Source organism: Centropristis striata, chromosome 23 (assembly GCF_030273125.1).
Source record: "Centropristis striata isolate RG_2023a ecotype Rhode Island chromosome 23, C.striata_1.0, whole genome shotgun sequence".
NCBI lineage: Eukaryota > Metazoa > Chordata > Actinopteri > Perciformes > Serranidae > Centropristis > Centropristis striata.
In genome coordinates this window covers 3,200,747-3,222,544 of record NC_081539.1, presented here as the reverse complement: position 1 = coordinate 3,222,544, position 21,798 = coordinate 3,200,747, and the positions used below count along the sequence as shown (strand labels likewise).

At 37.2% G+C, this 21,798-nt stretch overlaps 1 protein-coding gene across 1 annotated transcript in view; it reads left to right on the top strand.

Annotated features, from left to right (window-relative positions):
- Positions 1 to 6: 6 nt before the first annotated feature.
- The window catches only part of plppr5b (phospholipid phosphatase related 5b), an 86,259-nt gene continuing 64,467 nt past the window's right edge, over positions 7 to 21,798 (top strand). The window contains exon 1 of the mRNA XM_059326912.1: positions 7 to 221. Coding sequence (XP_059182895.1) covers positions 18 to 221 — 204 coding nt within the window. The 5' untranslated portion in view covers positions 7 to 17. The remainder of the gene's footprint in view (positions 222 to 21,798) is intronic.

Below are 21,798 nucleotides of genomic sequence, written 5' to 3'. Positions count from 1 at the left end.
TCTCCTCTGTCTGCATCATGCTGTACTTCCAGCTGGTGATCATGGCCGGGACTGTCATGCTGGCCTACTACTTCGAGTACACCGACACCTTCAGCGTGCACGTGCAGGGCTTTTTCTGCTACGACACCACGTACACCAAGCCGTACCTGGGACCGGAGGACCGCAGCGCCGTGCCGCCCGTGCTGCTCTACGCCCTGGTGGCGGGGCTGCCCACGCTGCTGGTGAGTCTCACAGCTGCAAAACTTGCCGGCTCGCTCCTTCATTCATGCTCCATCATCATGCTTTCATTTCATTTCAGTTACACATGTTGTTTTTTTCATGTAGAGGAGCACATGCATGGTGGTTTAGGGTTATAGGCTGCTGAGAGACACGCTGCAACAGATTCATCTCTTAGTCAATGCAGAAATTGCCATCAATTGAAAGAATGAATTATTTATTTTTTAGATCATTTGTTGTGACATTCTCTAGGTTCAAGTCTCTCCAGTGTGACTCCTCCCCTTTAAGATCAGATATATGTATGTGTTTATGTAAATTTAAAAAAATAATACATTTTCCCGCGACCCGAGTGCGGATAAGCGGTTAAGGATAATGAATGAATGAATAATACATTTTATTTGTAATGCACTTTACATTAAAGGAAATCTCAAAGTGCTACAGGATAAAAGCACAACAGTCTAATTAAAAAATGATAAAACATACATGTATATACACACAAGATACATATATATATATATATATATATATATATATATATATAGAGAGAGAGAGAGAGAGAGAGAGAGAGAGAGAGAGATACATACATATTATATGTGTATATATATATATATATATATATACACATATAATATGTATGTATGCACACCCTGCACAGGCTAAATATATGACACATTGCTATGTTATTACTATTATTATTATTATTATTATAATATACATATACTGTTGCTGCCATTACTATTATTACAATATACTGTGATATACTACTATTATTATACTGGCCTATTATACAGCCTCTCCAATGTGACATCTCCCCTTTAAGATAAGATATATGTATGTGTATAAACACACAATATATATGTATATATGTGTATACAGTATATATATATGTGTATACAGTATATATAATGGTAATTGTACTGATGATATGATGTAATGATGTTATTGTGACTTGACAGTGTATATATATATATATATATATATATATATATATAGTATATAATGCAATAATAATAATGATAATAATAATAGTAATGGCAGCAACAGTATATGTATGTAACAACAACAATAATTATAATAATAGTAGAAGTAGTAGTAATAATAACATAGCATTATATGCAGGGTGTGCATAATATATTATGTTATGTATGTATGTATGTGCACCCTGCATACATACATAACATTATATATATATATATGTACCCTGCACAGGCTAAATATATGACACATTACTGTGTTATTATTACTACTTCTTCTACTAGATATAGTATAGATGGAGCACACAGCAAGCATTACATACCATGGACCCATGTTGTGCATCAAAGGGTTAAGATAGCATTATTTTTTTATAGATTATTGCTAACGCAAAAAAATTACAAGATCAGACTTCAATGGCAGATAAACTTGCAGCCTCTCAATAAGTCAATAACACAAGAACAGATGTGAAGTTAAAATGACTAAATGTCAATCTGAGGAAACATTAGCATCATCTGGGGGAAAATTAACTCTTTTATTTCTGACATGATTCAGCCTTCATGTAGAGCAGGGGTCTCAAACTCGCGGCCCGCGGGCCAATTGTGGCCCTCGTGACGATATTTTGTGGCCCCCACCTTGATATGAAAGTTTAATGTGAGTTTTATATGAATGGCACTTTACCGTGTTGTGTGTGGAAGGTCCCTTTAATTACTTTTTTTGGTAATTTTGTGTCTATTTTTAGTAAATTTGTCTTTTTTTGGTCATTTTGTGTCTTTTTAAAAGTAATTTAGTTTTTTTCTGTCATAATGACCTTTTTTTTTTAGTGTTTTTGTGTCTTTTTTGGGTCATTTTGTGTACTTTTTTTGTCATTTTGTGTATTTTTTAAAAGTAATTTAGTGTTTTTTCAGTAATTTTGTGTCTTCTTTTGTGTCTTTTTTAAAGTAATTAAGTTTTTTTCTGTCATATTGTGCTTTTTTTGGTAATTTTGTGTCTTTTTTTGGTAATTTTGTGTCTTTTTGGTAATTTTGTGTCTTTTTTTGGTCATTTTGTGTCTTTTTTTGGGTCATTTTGTGTATTTTTTGGTCATTTTGTGTCTTTTTTGGGTCATTTTGTGTCTTTTTTAAGTAATTTAGTTTTGTTCTGTCATTTTGTGTCATTTCTTTAGTAATTTTGTGTCTTTTTTGGGTCATTTTGATTTGAGATTTGAGAGCCCTGGTGTAGATTACTTGTGACTTTGTCCCGATCTTTACTCTGTGATGTAATGCCAGAAAAAGGCATTTACAGACTGAGTTTCTAAGTTAACAAGATGTGAAACCGACTTGTTCAGCTGTTGCCTCTGAGGGGATATTGATCCTGAGTGGTTCCTTATTTCAAAGCTGCATTAATTGATTTTTTGGCCACTTGAGGGCAGCATAACGAGCTGTCAACTCAACACAACACCAACATGCTGTCAGTGTGGTGAATGTGTTGGGTTTTTTGCATTCTGCAGACACAAATGCACTATTATTCATTTATAGAACCTGTTTATGCCCACTTGATGATTGTAAGTCCAATATGTTCTCTCTTTTAATCGCTCTATTCTGGCCTCCACTAACTTGTGTGAGAATTGTGTCTCCAAAAGCTCCAAATAATCAGACTTGTTGCCTCCATCAGACTAGAAAACAAAGCAGCGTGGAGCCCTACTGTAAATTTACCTCTAAAGTTCTGGCTGTAAACTCCATGAGGCCAGTTTCAGTTTGATGATGATATACCAAGTAAAACTGGAGACAAGCTCAAATAGATTTAGTATCAAATGATAGAACTGGATGGAACCCTCTTATATGGTAGATTTGACACCTTTGTTCACATTTGACACATTTAAAATTCTTTATTGAGCATGATAGTGTTTTGAAATTAAAAAAAAAGATTCAAAATCACATTTTATGTTGGACTAAAGGACTAAAACAGACACAAAATGTCTAAAAAAGACACAAAATGACTAATAAAAAGACATAAAAAGACACAAAATGACCAAAAAAGACACAAAATTACAAAAAAGACACAAAATTACCCCAAAAAAGACTCAAAATCACAAAAAAATACGCAAAGTTAACAAAAAAGGAAACAAAATGACCAAAAAAAGACACAAAATTACAAAAAAGACTCAAAATCACAAAAAAATATACAAAATTAACAAAAAAGGAAACAAAATGACCAAAAAAGACACAAAATGACAAAAAAGACAAAAAATTACCAAAAAAGACAAAATTACCAAAAAAAGACACAAAATGACTCAAAAAAATACACAAAATGAGTAAAAAAAGACACAAAATGAACAAAAAAGACAGAAAATGACCCAAAAAAAGACACAAAATGACCAAAAAAAGACAGAAAATGACTAAAAAAAGACACAAAATGACCAAAAAAGACAGAAAATGACAAAAAAAAGACACAAAATGAGAAAAAAATATACAAAATGACCAAAAAAAGGAAACAAAATGACCAAAAAAGACACAAAATGACCTAAAAAAACACAAAGTGACCATAAAAGACACAAAATGACCAAAAAAAGACACAAAATGAGTAAAAAAAGACACAAAATGACCAAAAAAGACACAAAATGACCCAAAAAAAGACACAAAATGACCAAAAAAAGACAGAAAATTACTAAAAAAAGACACAAAATGACCAAAAAAGACAGAAAATGACCAAAAAAAGACGCAAAATGACCAAAAAAGGAAACAAAATGACCAAAAAAGACAAAAAATGACTAAAAAAGACACAAAATGACCAAAAATGACACAAAAAAAGGACACAAAATGACCAAAAAAGACACAAAATGACAAAAAAAAGACACAAGGTTGAGAATAGCTGCTTTAAATGATGCTGATGATGAGCAGAAAGCCGCTGGTGTCCCTTTATTTAGCTCCGCCTCCTGACTAATCTACATGTATTCTTGTTATTTCCACCTGATATTTGGTAAATAAAAGTGTAAATGTGCTCCGGTCAGTGTGGAGACCTTCTTACCTCAGCAGAACAGCTCCCTGCCCCCTAAATGGATGATGTTGTGTTATGTTTCACTTTCCTTTCATTAGCTCTGCCAATTATGAGCTGATTGTGTAATTAAGTTATAAAATGCAGCCAAGAGGGGAGCAGTGCACCTTGAATGTTAAGTGCAGTGATTACCACTGCAGTAGCTGTCTGAAGCTGACGGTGCAGACACAGTGACCCTGCTGCTCCATGTAGGACTGTTTCTACGTCTCTGTGTCTGTTTACAACCACACACACACACACACACACTAAAAAAATACACAAAAAAATACACAAAATGACTGAAAAAAACTTGATTACTTAAAAAAGACACAAAATGACTGAAAAAACACTAATTTACTTTAAAAAAGACACAAAATGACTAAAAATACACAAAATGACAAAAAAAAGACACAAAATTACTAAAAAAAGACACAATATGACAGGAAAAAAAACTAAATTACTTAAAGAAGACACAAAATGACCAAAAAAAGACACAAAATGACAATAAAAGACAGAAAATGAACAAAAAAGACACAAAATGACTGAAAAAACACTAAATTACTTTAAAAAACACACAAAATGACCAAAAATAGACACAAAACTACTAAAAAGACACAAAATTACCCCCAAAAAGACACAAGATGACCAAAAGAGACACAAAATTATTTAAAAAGACACAAGTGTGTTTAAAACACACAAAATGACCAAAAAAAGACACAAAATTACAAAAAAAGACACAAAATGAACAAAAAAGACACAAAATGACGGAAAAAACACTAAATTACAAAAAAGACACAAAATGACAAAAAAAAGACACAAAATGACCAAAAATTACAAAATTATAAAAAAATATATATAAATGCGCAGACAGAGAGATGTTTTAGTTGTTGTCTGCTTCATTATTTGTCCAAAATTCGTCGTATCAACTGAGTTTGTCTGATCTGAACTGTGAGATTCTTTTGTTGATCTCTTCTCAACATGAAATGCAAGGATGGGACAAGTCCTCACCCTGGTTTGGTGTAATAATACCTCAAACTAATAAAGGCCGGTCTGTAATAAAGGTCGGCTACAACATTGAGGGGGAGTGGAATTGCCTGATTCCTCCTTTAAATTAAGTTTATGTACATTTCCACAGCATTAATTCCATTCCATCTCTCCACCGCTGTGTTAATCTTCAAATGAAAATGCTCTTTTCATTCCCTAATTACTAGCACTCACTGTCAATAAAACTCAACACTTTCTGCAAGTAAAAGAGTCGAGAATTAAAAGTGTACCAGGAGCAGGAAGAATCAGGCCCTTGGAGCTACTGGGAGGGATTTAATGTGAAACCTCTTGGCAGGAAGTGTTGAGTTTCACCGTCAAGTCTTCCGTTGAAGAGACGAGACAATAAGATCCTCAAGGAGGACATTTAGAACAAAAGCCTGGTCCTTTCCGTACTTCAGACAAATAAAGGCTCAGGCCACTATTTAACAATGCATGCTATAAGGCTTCAGCAGGGTCAAACAAATGGGCGTTTCCCACACTTCCATCCATCCATTTCGGCCACCTTATCTGGAGCCAGTTCGTGGTGGCAACAGACTGAGCAAGGTAGTTCACATATCCATCTCCCCAGCAACTTTTCCCCAATTCAAGCCTTTTTAGTATAGAATTCACCCTTTGTGTTGCGGTCCCTCAGCTGCAGCTCAACAGGGATCTGTCCACAATCCTCTAATTAGCATCCGGTAGGGATGAAGGTCATGGTTCTCTGCCGAAAACAGTGGACTGCCCCCTCTGGGTGGAGACAGCCACTGTCTCAAGCGAAGGAGTTCAAGTATCTCGGGGTCTTGTTCACGAGTGAGGGTAGAACGGAGCGTGAGATGGACAGACGGTTTGGTGCGCCGTCAGCAGTGATGCGGGCGTTGTACTGGACCGTCGTGGTGAAAAAAGGAGCTGAGCCTGAAGGCAAAGCTCTCGATTTACCGGTCCATCTATGTTCCAACCCTCACCTATGGTCAGGAGCTTTGGGTGGTGACCGAAAGAACAAGATCGCGGATACAAGCGGCTGAAATGAGTTTCCTCCGTAGGGTGGCTGGGCTCAGCCTTAGAGATAGGGGGAGGAGCTCAGACATCCGGAGGGAGCTCGGAGTAGAGCCGCTGCTCCTTCTTCGCTAAAGGAATCAGCTGAGGTGGTTTGGGCATCTGGTAAGGATCCTCCTGGACTCAAAATTACTAGAAAAAGGCACAAAATTACCAAAAGAGACACAAAATTACCAAGAAAAAGATACAAAATTACCAAAAAAGGCACACAATTACCGAAAAGACACAAAATTACCAAAAAAAGACTCAAAATTACTAGAAAAAGATACAAAATTACCATAAAAGACAAAATGACCAAGAAAAATCTACAAAATGACCAAAAAAGACAGAAAACTACCAAAAAATACACAAAATGACCAAGAAAAACATACAAAATGACCAAAAAATGTGGCTGGGTGAGGAGCACAGACATCTGGAGGGAGCTCGGAGTAGAGCCGGTCAGCTGAGGTGGTTTGGGTATCTGGTAAGGATCCTCCCGGGCGCCTCCCGTTAGAGGAGTTCCAGGTCCAACTGGTAGGAGGCCCCGGGGAAGACCCAGAACACGGTGGAGGGATTATATCTCTCTCCTGGCCTGGGAACGCCTCGGGGTCCAGGAGGAGCTGGACGTTGTGGCTGGGGAGAGGGACGCCTGGAATGCCCTGCTTAGCCTGCTGCCCCCGCGACCCGGCCCCGGATAAGCGGAGGAAACTGGATGGATGGATGGATGGATGGATTTACATATTTCACCACCCGCTGTAATGCGTCCGCCACCATCTTGCTGTAGTTGTAGTGATTGACAGCAAAGCCAAGTTCAAATTTCCGCCCTCGCTATGGTAGGAGAGTGGGAAGTGGATGGGTCAAACAAACGGCGGACTTTCACTCAGGAGGGCGGGGGCTCGCATTCCGTGTGAATTCAAAAGTGAACGAATTTTAACTTAAAACACGTTTATGTAACTTGCGATAGTCCCTGGTAGCATTTACGTACATTTATTTACTGTTTAAACTGTCTTCTATTACGCCTAACCAGGACGATTTTTGCCCTAAAACTAGGTCAGTGGTTTTATAACATATATTAACAGAAACTGCAGCCTTTTTAACAACTGCAAACCGTATATGTATGTATAATGACGTGTATGCTATTTTTAGATTGTGCTGCTGTACCGCGAGCCGGCGCACATCGTTTAGGTTGGAGAACTTAGAAACACAGCTGAAATAATTAAAAACTAGTGGCCATAACATGAACCTCAAGGATTGTAGGGTCCTTTGCTTCTACATCATACTCACAATATCTCAAGAATGAAATGGGATAAATAATGGGGAACATTCTAGAAATTCATCAAACACAATCAACAGCAAAGACAGTGTCTCACTCCCCCAGTTTGACCACACGTCTCAGTGGGACTGTTCCCACTGTTCCCACTGTTCCCACTGAGGCCATGTGTCCTTGAAAACTGTGATAGCACTTGTTGCTCCGGCATTCTCACTTAGACATCACTTTGTTTGTTGATTTAGCACTATTATCCACATACTCAGCTCTGTTCCTCTCCCAAGGTTAGAGGTAGAGTTTTATTAATCTAGTTTACTCATGCAGACTCTCCCAGCAGCAACAGCTTTTTCAAAGCAACAGTTTCCCAATCGCAGTAATGCCCATATCCCAATTCTAATACAAATATTCTCTTTCAATGTCATCTTTTTGACTGTTCACTCCATAAGGATGTGTTGGATGTGTCATTGGTCAACTGGTTGGTCATTATGCTCTTGTCAAAGAGTTGCTGAAGCAACTGAAAGGCTGGTGTGATAACAAGATGATATCAAGTTGTGAATGAAAGTTGCCCATAAAATGGAGCAGAGCAGGTGGCCTGCATTAACTCTACAGAGTCTGGGGCTATTTTGTCCATTTTTGAATCCTTTTCATCCTGCCTGTATACACCACTTAAACACCTTTTGTAATGTATTTTTTTTTTTAGTTATTTTGTGTCTTTTATTTGTCATTTTTGGTCATTTTGTCTTCTAATTTTTTGTCTTTTTGGTCATTTTGTGTCATTTTTGGTCATTTTGTGTCTTTTTTGGTCATTTTGTGTCTTTTTGCAGTCATTTTGTGTCTTTTTGCAGTCATTTTGTGTATTTTTGTGTCTTTTTTAGTCATTTTGTGTCTTTTCTTGGTCATTTTGTGTCTTTTTAAAGTCATTTTGTGTCTTTTTGTGTCTTTTTTGGTCATTTTGTGTCTTTTTTAGTCATTTAGTCCAACATGGAATGAGATTTTGAATCTTTTTTTTACTTTTAAAACACTATCATGCTAAATAAAGAATTTTAAATGTTGCAAATGTGAACAAAGGTGTCAAATCTAACATATAAGAGGGTTCCATCCAGTTCTATCATTTGATAAAAAATCTATTTGAGCTTGTCTCCAGTTTTACTTGGTATATCATCATCAAACTGAAACTGGCCTCATGGAGTTTACAGCCAGAACTTTAGAGGTAAATTTACAGTAGGGCTCCACGCTGCTTTGTTTTCTAGTCTGGATGGAGGCAACAAGTCTGGATTATTTGGAGCTTTTGGACACTCCACAGAGTTAAATGGTGGTTATCTGTTGAATAACCATGTTTTATGTAGTGATTTGACCTGGGAGTTGACTTGCCCAGATCTGATCAGAGGCACACCAACGCTGCGTCTTCACAGCCAGGAATGAAGAGGAAGTAGCTAACTTCACTGTTTGTTGGAGAATCTGCCTCAAAGGATCATTGTGGTTAATTACTCTTCAAGTTAACAGCAGATCTGAGAACACGACAAAAAAAGAAAAAGAAAAAAAATGGATTAGAAAAAATAAAATTCACCCTGAGAGATAAGATAAACACCTTTTACACAATATGGCAGCCATTTATGGACTATTATACCAAATATAATCCCATGAAAAAATAAAAAAATTTAAATTTTAGAAAACTCGACATCCTCCAAGTTGTATTATTAATATTTAAATCTCTTTCTTTTATTCGTAAACCTTATTTTTGTTTTGATATTTGATTTGACTCCACCGAGGTTTTTGTTTTTATTTTTGTTTATTTTTTATTGCTCTTATTTTTCTACTATCATTCTGTTCTTTCGTGTTGATTTCAAGCATAAATTAACATGTACCTTCATTTTTGTATGTGAACGAAAGAAAAAAAAATCCCAATAAAGAGAAGTTGTTTTTTTTTTAAATGGCAAAAGACAAGCAGTCAGTAAAAACATGTACCGGTGTTTATCCTTCAGGATAAAAGAGTCCGGCATGAAACAACCAGACTGGAGAAATTTTTCATAGAAGAGGTTGACATACTCACCTCTCCACCCACAGATACTGGTGTTGAAAAGAGTGGAAGGCAGCGGTGGGGCAGGTTATGTTGTGACTAAGTGTTTAAAGTCTTTGGTGAACATGAAGGAAGTCACCAGCTGCAGTAAAAATAGAAAAATAGCTTTAGAGAAACTGGAGAGCAGAGTCAAAGTTGATTTGTTCTGTGAGTCATTATTATGTCAGTGACTTGATTTCAGGTAGGAAAACAAACATACACCAATATTTCACACTATATTTGAAATGGCAGAATTCTTGTTGGGTTTAGCATTTTTAATCCTTAGAAGTCTAAGCATTCACATTATTTAACCCTTTAGGGTTTGGGGCTATTTTGTCGGTTTTTGACTCCTTCTCATTCTGCCTGTATATAAACCACTTAAAAATCTTCACCATGACGTGTTGGTATCATTGTTTTCAGCACAACCTCACCTATATGACCTGATTATTTTTTCATTTTGACTTACTGGATCAACATTTTGAACACAAAAAAACACAAAAAATTTGCAAAAAACACACATAAAACATGAAAAACAAAACAAAAACACACACAAAATTACAAAAAACACATACAAACACACCAAAAACATAAAAAGAAATACAAAAAACACACAAAATTACAAAAAAAACACATAAAAACACAAAGAAATGACAAAAAACACAGATAAAAACACAAAAAATTACAAAAAACACATAAAACATGAAAAACAAACCAAAAACACACACAAAATTACAAAAAACACATACAAACACACTCAAAACACACCAAAAACAATAAAAAATACAAAAATCACACATAAAAACACAAAGAAATTACAAAAATCATAAAAATCACACATAAAAACACAAAGAAATTACCAAAAAAAAAAAGTAAACACAAAAGATTGCATTACAAATGCTAAATGCACAAAGCTAAATTAGAAAAATCACTGCCAAAAAAGTAAAATCATGTTAATACACTTCGAGGTGTTTTTTTTAACCTGGACGGTCGTGTCGTTGAAATGTTATAATGGGCAATATAGAGCCCACTCAAGCACAAAAACCAAAATACAGCACTTCTGATGCATTTGCCAAGTTTTTTGAGTGTTCAAGCAACCAAAGCCCCTAAAAAAACAACTCCCTCTTGCATGGCAAATTATGCAACGCCATGGCAACAGAGTTTGCAGTTTGGCCAAATAGTCATATCAGTCACTTCCTTACAGGGGAGGTCTGAAATATTTTTGCTTCATCATTTGCTGCCTATGGTTTTTGGAACCGCAGTTGGCTTTGTGAAGGATAAAACAGGCAGTAAAAGAAATTAGATCAGAACTTCATTGCTCTTCTATCTGTGGTGATTGAAAATAGTTTGAGAAGCTTGAGAAACCTGAGCTTATATAACATCTCTTCTGAACTTAAAAGCTAAAATACACTTTGTCTTCACCCTCCAAGACTGTTTGCTGGGTTTGCTATGGTTATGGTTAAGTTAAGTCCTTGGTTAAGGTTCAGGAAAACGTCATAGTTTGAGTTTTTTAAAAGACAAACAAAGAAAAGAACTTAATCAAATATGCTGATCTACTTCTAGTGCTGGGTTTAGAGACAACAGGAGATTGAGGATATTTTTATTGAATTCTTTTATCATCCAGTGTCACACCCAGGTTTATTGCAACTTGTGAGCTTTTTAGGGTGTGATAAAATGTACTGAGATGTCAGAGACAAGAAGAAATTTGTTCCATCACCTCGGTTTCAGACTGCGGAAAAAGACACAAGTGCCTTGAGGTTAAATGTGAGCAGTGAGAGTGCAGAGCCTGGATTGATTATGGTCGAAATGAGAAGAAATCAACTATAACTTTTCAGTGTTCTCCGGTCTGGTTGCAGTGATTATGTTTACATGACACTTGAAAAAAAAACAAATTATTTCCTTAATCTGTCTATAACTGGACAACTGAAGTGCATGTAAACGTGTTAGTCCGACTTCACATTCGTCATATTAGCAGGTCACATTAGCCGGTCGCATTAGCCGGTTGAAGTAGCCGGTCGCATTAGCCGGTCTCATTAGACGGTGAAATTAGCCGGTCACATTAGCCGGTCGCATTAGCTGGGTTGAAGTAGCCGGTCGCATTAGTCGGTCTCATTAGACGGTGAAATTAGCCGGTCTCATTAGCCAGTCGCATTAGCCGGTCTCATTAGACGGTGAAATTAGCCGGTCTCATTAGCCAGTCACATTAGCCGGTCATATTAGCCAGTCGCATTAGCCGGTCTCATTAGCCGGTCACATTAGCCGGTCACATTAGCCAGTCACATTAGCCGGTCTCTTTAGCTGGTCGCATTAGCCGGTCACATTAGCCGGTCTCATTAGCCGGTGAAATTAGCCGGTCTCATTAGCCGGTGTCATTAGCCGGTCGCATTAGCCTATCTCATTAGCCAGTCTCATTAGCCGGTCGCATTAGCCGGTCGCATTAGCCTGTCTCATTAGTTGGTCGCATTAGCCGATCTCATTAGCCGGTCGCATTAGCCTGTGTCATTAGTTGGTCGCATTAGCCGGTCGCAGTAGCGAGTGTCAAACCGTGTCTTTTTTGCTAATTCTGTGCTTTGGCGCTTTTGGAGACTCCAGAGGGTTACACAGCACTATTAATGTCACAATTTTGATATATGTTGTGGAGATGCAAAGAAAAAGTCCAATTTGTGTTTCTGTAAGCAGAAAATGTCTAGTTCATTTATTTTAAAATAAGAAATATTATGAACACAAATACCATAAACGCCCAATGTAACGTTTATGTCACATCACAGATCTTTGACATTTAGTAGTAGTATTTTTTTTTTTAAAACATAATAAATGTGTTCTATGTGGTCCACTTGGTCTGTGGTATATCCCCCATCATTTTCCTTTAAGGGTATTGGGGTCTGGGTTCTTATGGGTTATACATTGGCCTCATCCCTTACCTGTGGTGGTTTGGGTAGCATTTTTTCTTCAAAATGACTGCTGTGTACCTCTGTGGACTCCTGAAGCCAGAAGCTTCATTAATACCTCTCTGGCTGGAATGAGACACTGTGCTGCTCTCTGTCCCCAGAGTGTCTTTGTGCTCAAAGACCTCTTCTGTTGTTCAGATGTCAGACGCTGTCTCACTTTCCTGTTGGAACTTGTTGCCACTGCACGTCCAATTAACTTGTAAATGGAGACATATTGACACATTGAGCTTCGTTGTGAAAACCATATCTGGCGCGCTTAACCAGCAATGCCTCTCCCAAATGTTGGTTCAATGTCATTGTCTTTTCCTGTTGTCTACTCCAGCTATTCTCAACCTTGGGGTCCCGACCCCAATTGCGGTCTCGAGATGATTTCTGGGGGTCGCCAAATCATTTTGGAAGTCAGCTCTGTCTCCACTGTGTTAAAGTGTTCATGTGTTAAATTAATCCTTTTCCAGTAATTTTGTGTCTTTTCTGGTCGTTTTGTGTCTTTTTTGGTCATTTTGTGTCTTTTTTTCATCATTTTGTGGTCATTTTGTGTCTTTTTTTGGTAATTTTGTGTCTTTTTCGGTCATTTTGTGTCTTTTCTGGTCGTTTTGTGTCTTTTTGATAATTTTTGGTCAATATCTGTCTTTTTTTGATCATTTTTTGGTCATTTTGTGTCTTTTTGATGATTTTTGGTCAATTTGTGTCTTTTTTAGTCATTTTGTGTCTTTTGTGGTCAATTTGTGTCTTTTTTTTGGTCATTTTGTTTCCTTGTTTTGGTCGTTTTGTGTCTTTTCTGGTCATTTTGTGTCTTTTTTTAGTCATTTTGTGTCATTTTGTGGTCAATTTTATTCTCTTTTGGGTAATTTTGTGTCTTTTCTGACAAATCCCAAAGTATCAAGTTACTTTCCAAGGAGTCTCTGGCTTGAAGCTGACTGTTACACACTCAGGAGGTCAGAATGGACCTTTAAACTGATAGCAAAGGACTTAGATTAAAAGTAACAATATAATATAAAAATATATATAAATGCACAGACAGAGAGATGTTTTAGTTGTTGTCTGCTTCATTATTTGTCCAAAATTCGTCGTATCAACTGAGTTTGTCTGATCTGAACTGTGAGATTCTGTTCAGTGAGACAACATGATGTTAGATTGGCGGTCGAGACTCAAAAAGGTTGAGAACTACCGCTCTACTCTGCCTTGAACTGCTAATAAAGATAGGTCAGTCAGAGTCTGATGAAGAGGGATGGAGGACATGGATGGGAGGAGTGGACATGTTTGGCTTTGACCAGAGGAAGCGTTGAGTAAATAAGCAGCGTGGGTCACCCTGGCTCAGTCATCATGACTTAGCCACCAGGGAGGAGCTGGAGACAGAGAGCGAGGCCAGGGAGGTAGTTAAGGGACTCAACAAGCAGCACATTGTCACTGTGGCCCTGTCAGCTTGTGTTATCGCCGATGAGAAAGTGGGACAAATGGCCTGTGGCTGTCACAGTGCTGCTCAGGCTTTCTGGATATCAGATGGCCCTTCAGCCAATTCTTGCCATTCTCAGAGATATCACAAGCAAAGTGTTGTGGCTTTAACTCATAAGAACCCAGACCCCAATATCCTTAAAGGAAAATGATGGGGGATATACCACAGACCAAGTGGACCACATAGAACACATTTATTATGCTGACCAAAAAATGACCAAAAAAGACACAAATGACCAAAAAAAAGACACAAAATGACAGAAAAGACACAAAACGACAAAAAAAGGCACAAAATGACAAAAAGACACAAAATGACCAAAAAAAGACACAAAATTACCAAAAAAGACAAAATTACCAAAAAAAAAGACACAAAGTGACAAAAAAAGACACAAAATTACCAAAAAAAGACAAAAAATTACCAAAAAAGGCACAAAATGACAAAAAGACACAAAATGACCAAAAAAAGACACAAAATTACCAAAAAAGACAAAATTACCAAAAAAAAAGACACAAAGTGACAAAAAAAGACACAAAATTACCAAAAAAAGACAAAAAATTACCAAAAAAGGCACAAAATGACAAAAAGACACAAAATGACCAAAAAAAGACACACAATGACAAAAAAGACACAAAATGACAAAAAAGATACAAAATGACAAAAAAAGACACAAAATGACAAAAAAAGACACAAAATGACAAAAAAAGATACAAAATAACCAAAAAAAGACACAAAATGACCAAAAAAGACACAAATGACCAAAAAAGACACAAAATGACCAAAAAAAGACACAAAATAACCAAAAAAAGACAGAAAATGACCAAAAAAGACACAAAAAGACACAAATGACAAAAAAAGACACAAAATGACCAAAAAAAGACACAAAATAACCAAAACAAGACAAAAAATGACCAAAAAAGATACAAAAAGGACACAAATGACCAAAAAAGACACAAAATGACTTACAAAGACACAAAAATGAAAAGGATTCAAAAATGGACAAAATAGTTTGCTCAACTCTGAATTCAGATTTTTGTCAACTCAACTGTAAGTTGTACTAACTTATAATTTTACATTGTAATAACTTTTAATCCTTACTTCTGCTAACTTCTGCAATGTGCTGAATTGGCACGAATGTAACGCTGCTATGAAATGTCAGCTAATGTTGCCACCACAATTTTCAGTTAGCATTGATACGCTAATGGCTACTCTACGCAGTACCAACTCGGAAAGTTGGCTTTCCTGCATTTCACAACAAAGAAATAAGAGTTATCAGAACTATTGTCCCTTGTTGTGAACCCCAACTTAAAGATATAAGTAACAACAACTCACCAACTTGTTTTTGAGCAGACAACTGGCTTCCTTTGTTGTGCTAACTTACATTATTGCCCTAAATGTCAATAATTTATATTTCCAAGTTTTACCAACCTAAATCACTGTTTTAGGCCAAAAAATACAAGTTGGCTTTTTTGCAGTGTAGTATAAGTAGCAAAATAATAATCTTTAGGTTCTTTCAAACCTAACCTGTGTCGTCTGTTCCAATGAACTAACTTCTGTGTGGTTGTGCTCTGAAGGCTAAGTGGGCCAACCATTAAAACAGAATGATCGCATATGTAATTTTTGCATGAACATAAAAGATGAACTATTAATTATATCTGATGACAATGATCTGTTAACAAAGCAATCTTCCAAGTGCTTTGTAGAAGTAATCTATATATATATATATATATATATGTATATATTCATGAAACATCATTTGGTAGCCATGACAACACCGGAGAGTCAAAATTTCCCTCATCTATCTGAAAGTGAAAAGCAGTAACAACAGAGATGTGTTGAGCTTGTGTCCTCCTCCATGTGTTTTCAATTCCTCATTATACAAAAAATGAATGAAACCATAGCAACCAGACAGTAAGTTCTCTCCTAATATACCAACAGAAAAAAAAGGACTCCGTTGTCCCTTTTTTTTTTAACTCCATTTTGTTCCCTTTCTGTATTGAAGGTCCATCTGCAGTCTTGACAAATAATGATCATAATCAGTTATGTCTTCCAAACTCATTGTGGTAGCAGACAAGATAAATACACATCCAGACAAGATAAATACACATCAGTAAAGTGCAGCATGACCAGTCTTGGAATTAGATTTTCCTCCGCTGGTCCATGCAGCACTGATGATGTCCAATAAATGATCCCCCAGTCATTTCAACAGCTCTTGGTTTGAGCTGTACGTGACTTAATGAACTGTACAGAGAGTTCATGCAACTTTATGTAACAGTTTTACTTTAATATAACAGCTTCAAAAGAAGCATGTTCCCTCTGTTGTCCTCATGCATTATGTATCTTTGCATCTGCATTATGTAACTTTGTTTTCCTGGTGCGATTTCTCACGAGAAATCGTTTTAAGGCACGAACACACCACCAGCTATGTCTCCGAATTTGGTGAAAATGGATAATATCTAATACAGAAGTTCTCAACCTTTTTGAGTCGCGACCCCAAATTTAACATCATGTTGTCTCACTGAACAGAATCTCACACTTCAGATCATACAAACTCAGTTGATGCGACGAATTTTGGACAAATAATGAAGCAGACAACAACTAAAACATCTCTCTGTCTGTGCATTTATATATATTTTTATATTATATTGTTACTTTTAATCTAAGTCCTTTGCTATCAGTTTAAAGGTCCATTCTGACCTCCTGAGTGTGTAACAGTCAGCTTCAAGCCAGAGACTCCTTGGAAAGTAACAACTTGATACTTTGGGATTTGTCAGAAAAGACACAAAATTACCCAAAAAAGAATCAAATTGACCACAAAATGACACAAAACGATTAAAAAAACCCACAAAATGACCAAAAAATCATATAAAATTAAGCAAAAAAGGACTCAAATTGACCAAAAAATGACCACAAAATGACTAAAAAAAGACACAAAATGACCAAAAAAGGAACAAAATGACCAAAAAAGACACAGAATGACCAAAAAAAGACACAAAATGACCAAAAAAGACACAAAATGATAAAAAAAAAGACACAAAACGACCAGAAAAGACACAAAATGACCAAAAAAGACACAAAACGACCAGAAAAGACACAAAATGACCAAAAAATACACAAAATTACTAAAAAAAACCCCACAAAATGACCCAAAAAAATAAACAAAATGACCCAAAAAGATATTAAATGACCAAAAAGACTAAAACACATTAACACATGAACACTTTATCACAGTGGAGACAGAGCTGACTTCCTAAATGATTTGGCGACCCCCAGAAATCCCCAATTGGGGAAAATGTTTTCCTGTTTCTTTGATGTCCTCGGGCTGCTCTGCCTCGACTCTGAGAGTTTCCTTATTGACAGAAAGTTTTACTTGTTTCTAAGGTAACACTAAGCGCCAACTGCTGCCAACTGTCAACCAGTTAGCTCATTAGCTGTGCTGCCAGGATTGCGATCTTGAAGATCTGGGGGAACCTTAGTCCTTGCACCAGGAGCTTTGCTCCACAAGGTGTTGGAGGTTTAGAACCGTAGCCAGGCAACGGTACTGGATTCTGCAGCAGAAATCATTGCAGAGGCAAAGGGATCAAAGAGGATGTTGATCGAGAGAGCTACGGGAAGAAAAGGAAAGAGTGACTGAGCAAGAGGCCGCTGGACAAGAGTAAATCTCGCACTGAACTTTAGTTATCGTTGAGAGCTTTGCTTACTCTGTGCACAGTTAGCGATGCCGGTTAATTCACGATCACGATGTATATGATCAGCGAAGATGCTGTGCATAATTAGCCATGCTGGTTTGTTTATGATCAGCGGTGGACGTTATTGTAAGGCTGTAGTCCATGTTTGTCTTTATTGTTGTTTGACTTCCCCTGTGCAATTGTGAAATAACTGGTCATCAATTTGCTGCTGCTTTCTAAACACATAGAAATCCTTTGGTGTTTTAAGTGCCAATGTTAGTGCCTTTAGTCACATTACTTTGCACCAAGAACACTCTGGTTTCTGAGCGACATCACACTCAGGGGTAGAAAACAAACATAATGACTGAAAGCTTATGAGGAGAATAAGAAAGATAGTTGTTGTTGTTGTGCCGTGAGCTGTACAAATTGCAGAAGCAATGGGTTGAAAATGTTCACTATCCCTGTAAGGACGCAACTCTCTCAGCTCAGAGTGCATAATTTGGTATTAGTAATTTGGTGGATCATTTTGTGCAATAGGGGTGAGGGAAAAGATGTGTTTTACATGTTTGTGCTTGCTTAATGAACAATTGGCAGGTTTTATGAATAGTAGTCTGGAATGCCCTGCTTAACCTGCTGCCCCCGCGACCCGGCCCCGGATAAGCGGAGGAAAATGGACGGATGGATTTTCACATTTGTCTTCATGTGGGGCAGCTCATAAACGTGCATACTGATGCTTTTGGATTAAAAATGCATCATGTTCTGCTTAATATTTCAAGAAGATGTCAGAATGTTTAACTGATCAATAATACTTATTAAAAATCCTGTTACTGTACCATTATGGTTTGTAGCAGTTCAGAGAGGAGGTTTAAAGAACAATGGGCGGGCTTTTATAAAATAACTCTGATTCAAAAGTTTAAAAAAAACCCCAGAGAGAAAGGACTTAAAAGTTAACTGAAGCAAACCAGAGTAGCATGAGGAAACCAAGCAAACAGACAGATGACTGGACAATGAATGAGAGAATGCACCAAGACGAACTAGACAAACCAAAATATCTTCAAAATGAAACAAACACAAACCACTAAACAAAAGCCCTAGGGCCATGAGATTGACAGATGACTTATTACTTTGTTGTTAGTTTTGTTGAAACTAGAGATCTAGAGAATTCAGAGAATGTATAAATTTCCTTGGAATATTAATAATTAGAGGATCAGCAGTTTCCAGAACATAAGAAATTATTTAATTGCTGATGATTCAACTCTTGCAGACATTCACACAAAATGTCAAGTTTTTGTTAACAAATCACATCATGGATTTTTTTCTATGGTGTTCTTCAAGGTGTTGGTGCTGAGCTGCATCTCTAAATAGACTTTCAGGTTCTGCTTCTGCTTTCAGATGATGTAGACCACATGTGGTACCTGTTGTTGACGTTTAATATACCCCCTATAGCAGGGGTCTCAAACTCAAATTACCTGGGGGCAGTATCAAAATGACCAAAAAAAGGAACAAAATTACAAAAAAAAAAGACACAACATGACCACAAAAGACACAAAATGACAGAAAAAAACTACCCTACTTAAAAAATAAACAAAATGACCAAAAAAGACTCAAAATTATTAAAAAAAGACACAAAATTATTAAAAAAGACACAAAATGACCCAAAAAAGACACAAAATGACAGAAAAAAATAAATTACTTAAAAAAAGAAACAAAATGGCAAAAAAGGCACAAAATGACAAAAAAAGACACAAAATTATTTAAAAAGACACAAAATTATTTTTGCTGTGTATGTGCTGCTGTTGCAGGAGGTGTTCACTTAGTGATCTCTGTTTGTTTACAACAAGCACCGGACACTCTGTGCACAGTTAGCGATGCTGGTTAATTCATGATCACAATGTTTATAATCAGCGGAGAAGCTGTGCATAATTAGCCATGCTGGTTTGTTTATGATCAGCTGCTGACGTTGTGCACAGTTAGCGACGGCGGCCACAGTTGCGTCTCCCGTTTCACTTTCTGTCTTCCCCACAATGTTACTTCTCTCTCCTACAGCGTCCATTATAAGTACATGCACATGGTAAATTATGCAAATTAGGCGATGACGTCATTATCGACTTCTAGCGACTTTTTGGAGCCAATAGCTACTTTCCTTACTGAGGAGCTGGCAACACTGCTCATGGCCACGGACACAGCAGCACCGTTGCTGAAAAAAAACTTCTAGTGGGAAACACTGAAGTGGAATGACTTTATGCATCACGGTGTTCAGGCAAGGTCAGGAGGATGTCGGTACAAATCCCAGTGAGAGGAACCTATAAATTAAAGATTAATCCCTCAGTGCACTGAGTGTGAAATCGGCCAAGTGCTGAAAGCACAAGTCTGGGCTCAGGAGGAATGGGGGCACGGGGCACATCCTGCAGACAAGCAGCCACAATAGTGTTTATCATGTCCTATTGTGGGCCTCTGGTCATGGCAACTCACTGAGATACAATAAGCTGCCAATCCAGCCCTGCAGTCTGGCCATCGCCTGTGTGTCTCAGCTGCTGTTAGAGCTGTTAGAAACTGGCCTGCTGACACGACTATACAGGAGTTATCAACTCTCTCCATGTGCTGCTAATACACTGTCTCGCCCTTTATTTTCAAGGCTAGGTAAATCCACCATACCCACCATTTAATAAGTAAAAGCACACTCCCTCCTGCAGACATTTCATACAGAGGGGCTGAACATTGACTCAAATTATATTTTAGTTAGGGCAATTAATATGTCTTTCTTTTTTAGACGTAGCCACTTAAGATGGGGACATGGCAGTTCTATTATTTAAGTGTCATGGCCGGGTCAGAAACTTTGACAAATAAAGTCACACAACCAATCATTTATTTTAAACTACCAAAAACGAACTGTGGCTCAGTTGGTAGAGCGGTCACCTACGGATCGGAAGGTTGGTGGTTCAATCCCTGACCATGGCAGCCTTCATGTCAAAGTATCCTTGGGCAAGATACTGAACCCCGAATGGTTCCCCGATGCTGCGTTCATTGGTGTGTGAATGAATTCCTAATGGTGGCAGGTGGCACCAGTGTGCCCTGGTAGCCTCTGCCATCAGTATGAATGTGTGTGTGAATGGGTGAATGAGTGCAGTCTGTAGTGTAAAGCGATTTGGATAAAAGTGCTATATCAGTGCACTCCATTTACCATTTCTGCCAAATTTGAAGAAATTCCCTCAAGGCGTTCCATAGATATAATGTCCATGTCCATGGCGTTGAATCAATAGATTTCACATGTAAATAGTTTAATTAGCTCCACCTGGGTATTGTGTCTTAACATTTTGATGCACAACATGGTGTAAAGTGACCCGATAGAGTTTTTATGTTCTATATCTTTGCAATAAATTATTTTCATCATTCAGTAGTCCAGGTTTTCCTCAATTCGTTTGTTTTTGATCATCATACATCCCAATTTTATGTTTTATATTTTAGTTTGCTAAGCTAACTACTTAGCTAACTTCTTGGCTAAGTAGCTTGCTAAGCTAACTACTAAGCTAACTTCTTGGCTAAGTAGTTAGCTTAGCAAGCTACTTAGCCAAGTAGTTAGCTATGTAATAATAATACAAAAACTTTTTTTCTTCCTAAAGTATGAGAGGCAAAAATGGAAATAATGATCTGTGGTTATAAAAACAAGATATTTAAAGAATACTTGGAAAATTCAAAAGTTGATATCAAAAGATAGAGCACAGAAACAGACAGCATTATATAACATGGGAAATTAATGCAGGTTAATTTTTGACCCATGTTGTGCATCAAAGGGTTAAAAACAGTAAATCAGTTGCGACCGAAGCATCCCAATAGGACACATCCAACACATCCTTATGGAGTGAAGAGTCAAAAAGATGACATTGAAAGACAGTATTGGTATTAGAATTGGGATATGGGCATTACTGCGATTGGGAAACTGTTGCTTTAAATAAGCTGTTGCTGCTGGGAGAGTCTGCATGAGTAGACTAGATCAATAAAACTCTACCTCTAACCTTGGGAGAGGAACAGAGCTGAGTATGTGGAAAACAGTGATAAATAAGTGCAGTCCAGTTACCATTTACGATTTAATCTCAACATGTTGAGTGGCAGTCATTAAATCAGTAGTGTCAGCATGTATTGAAAGAACAGTGTTTGGA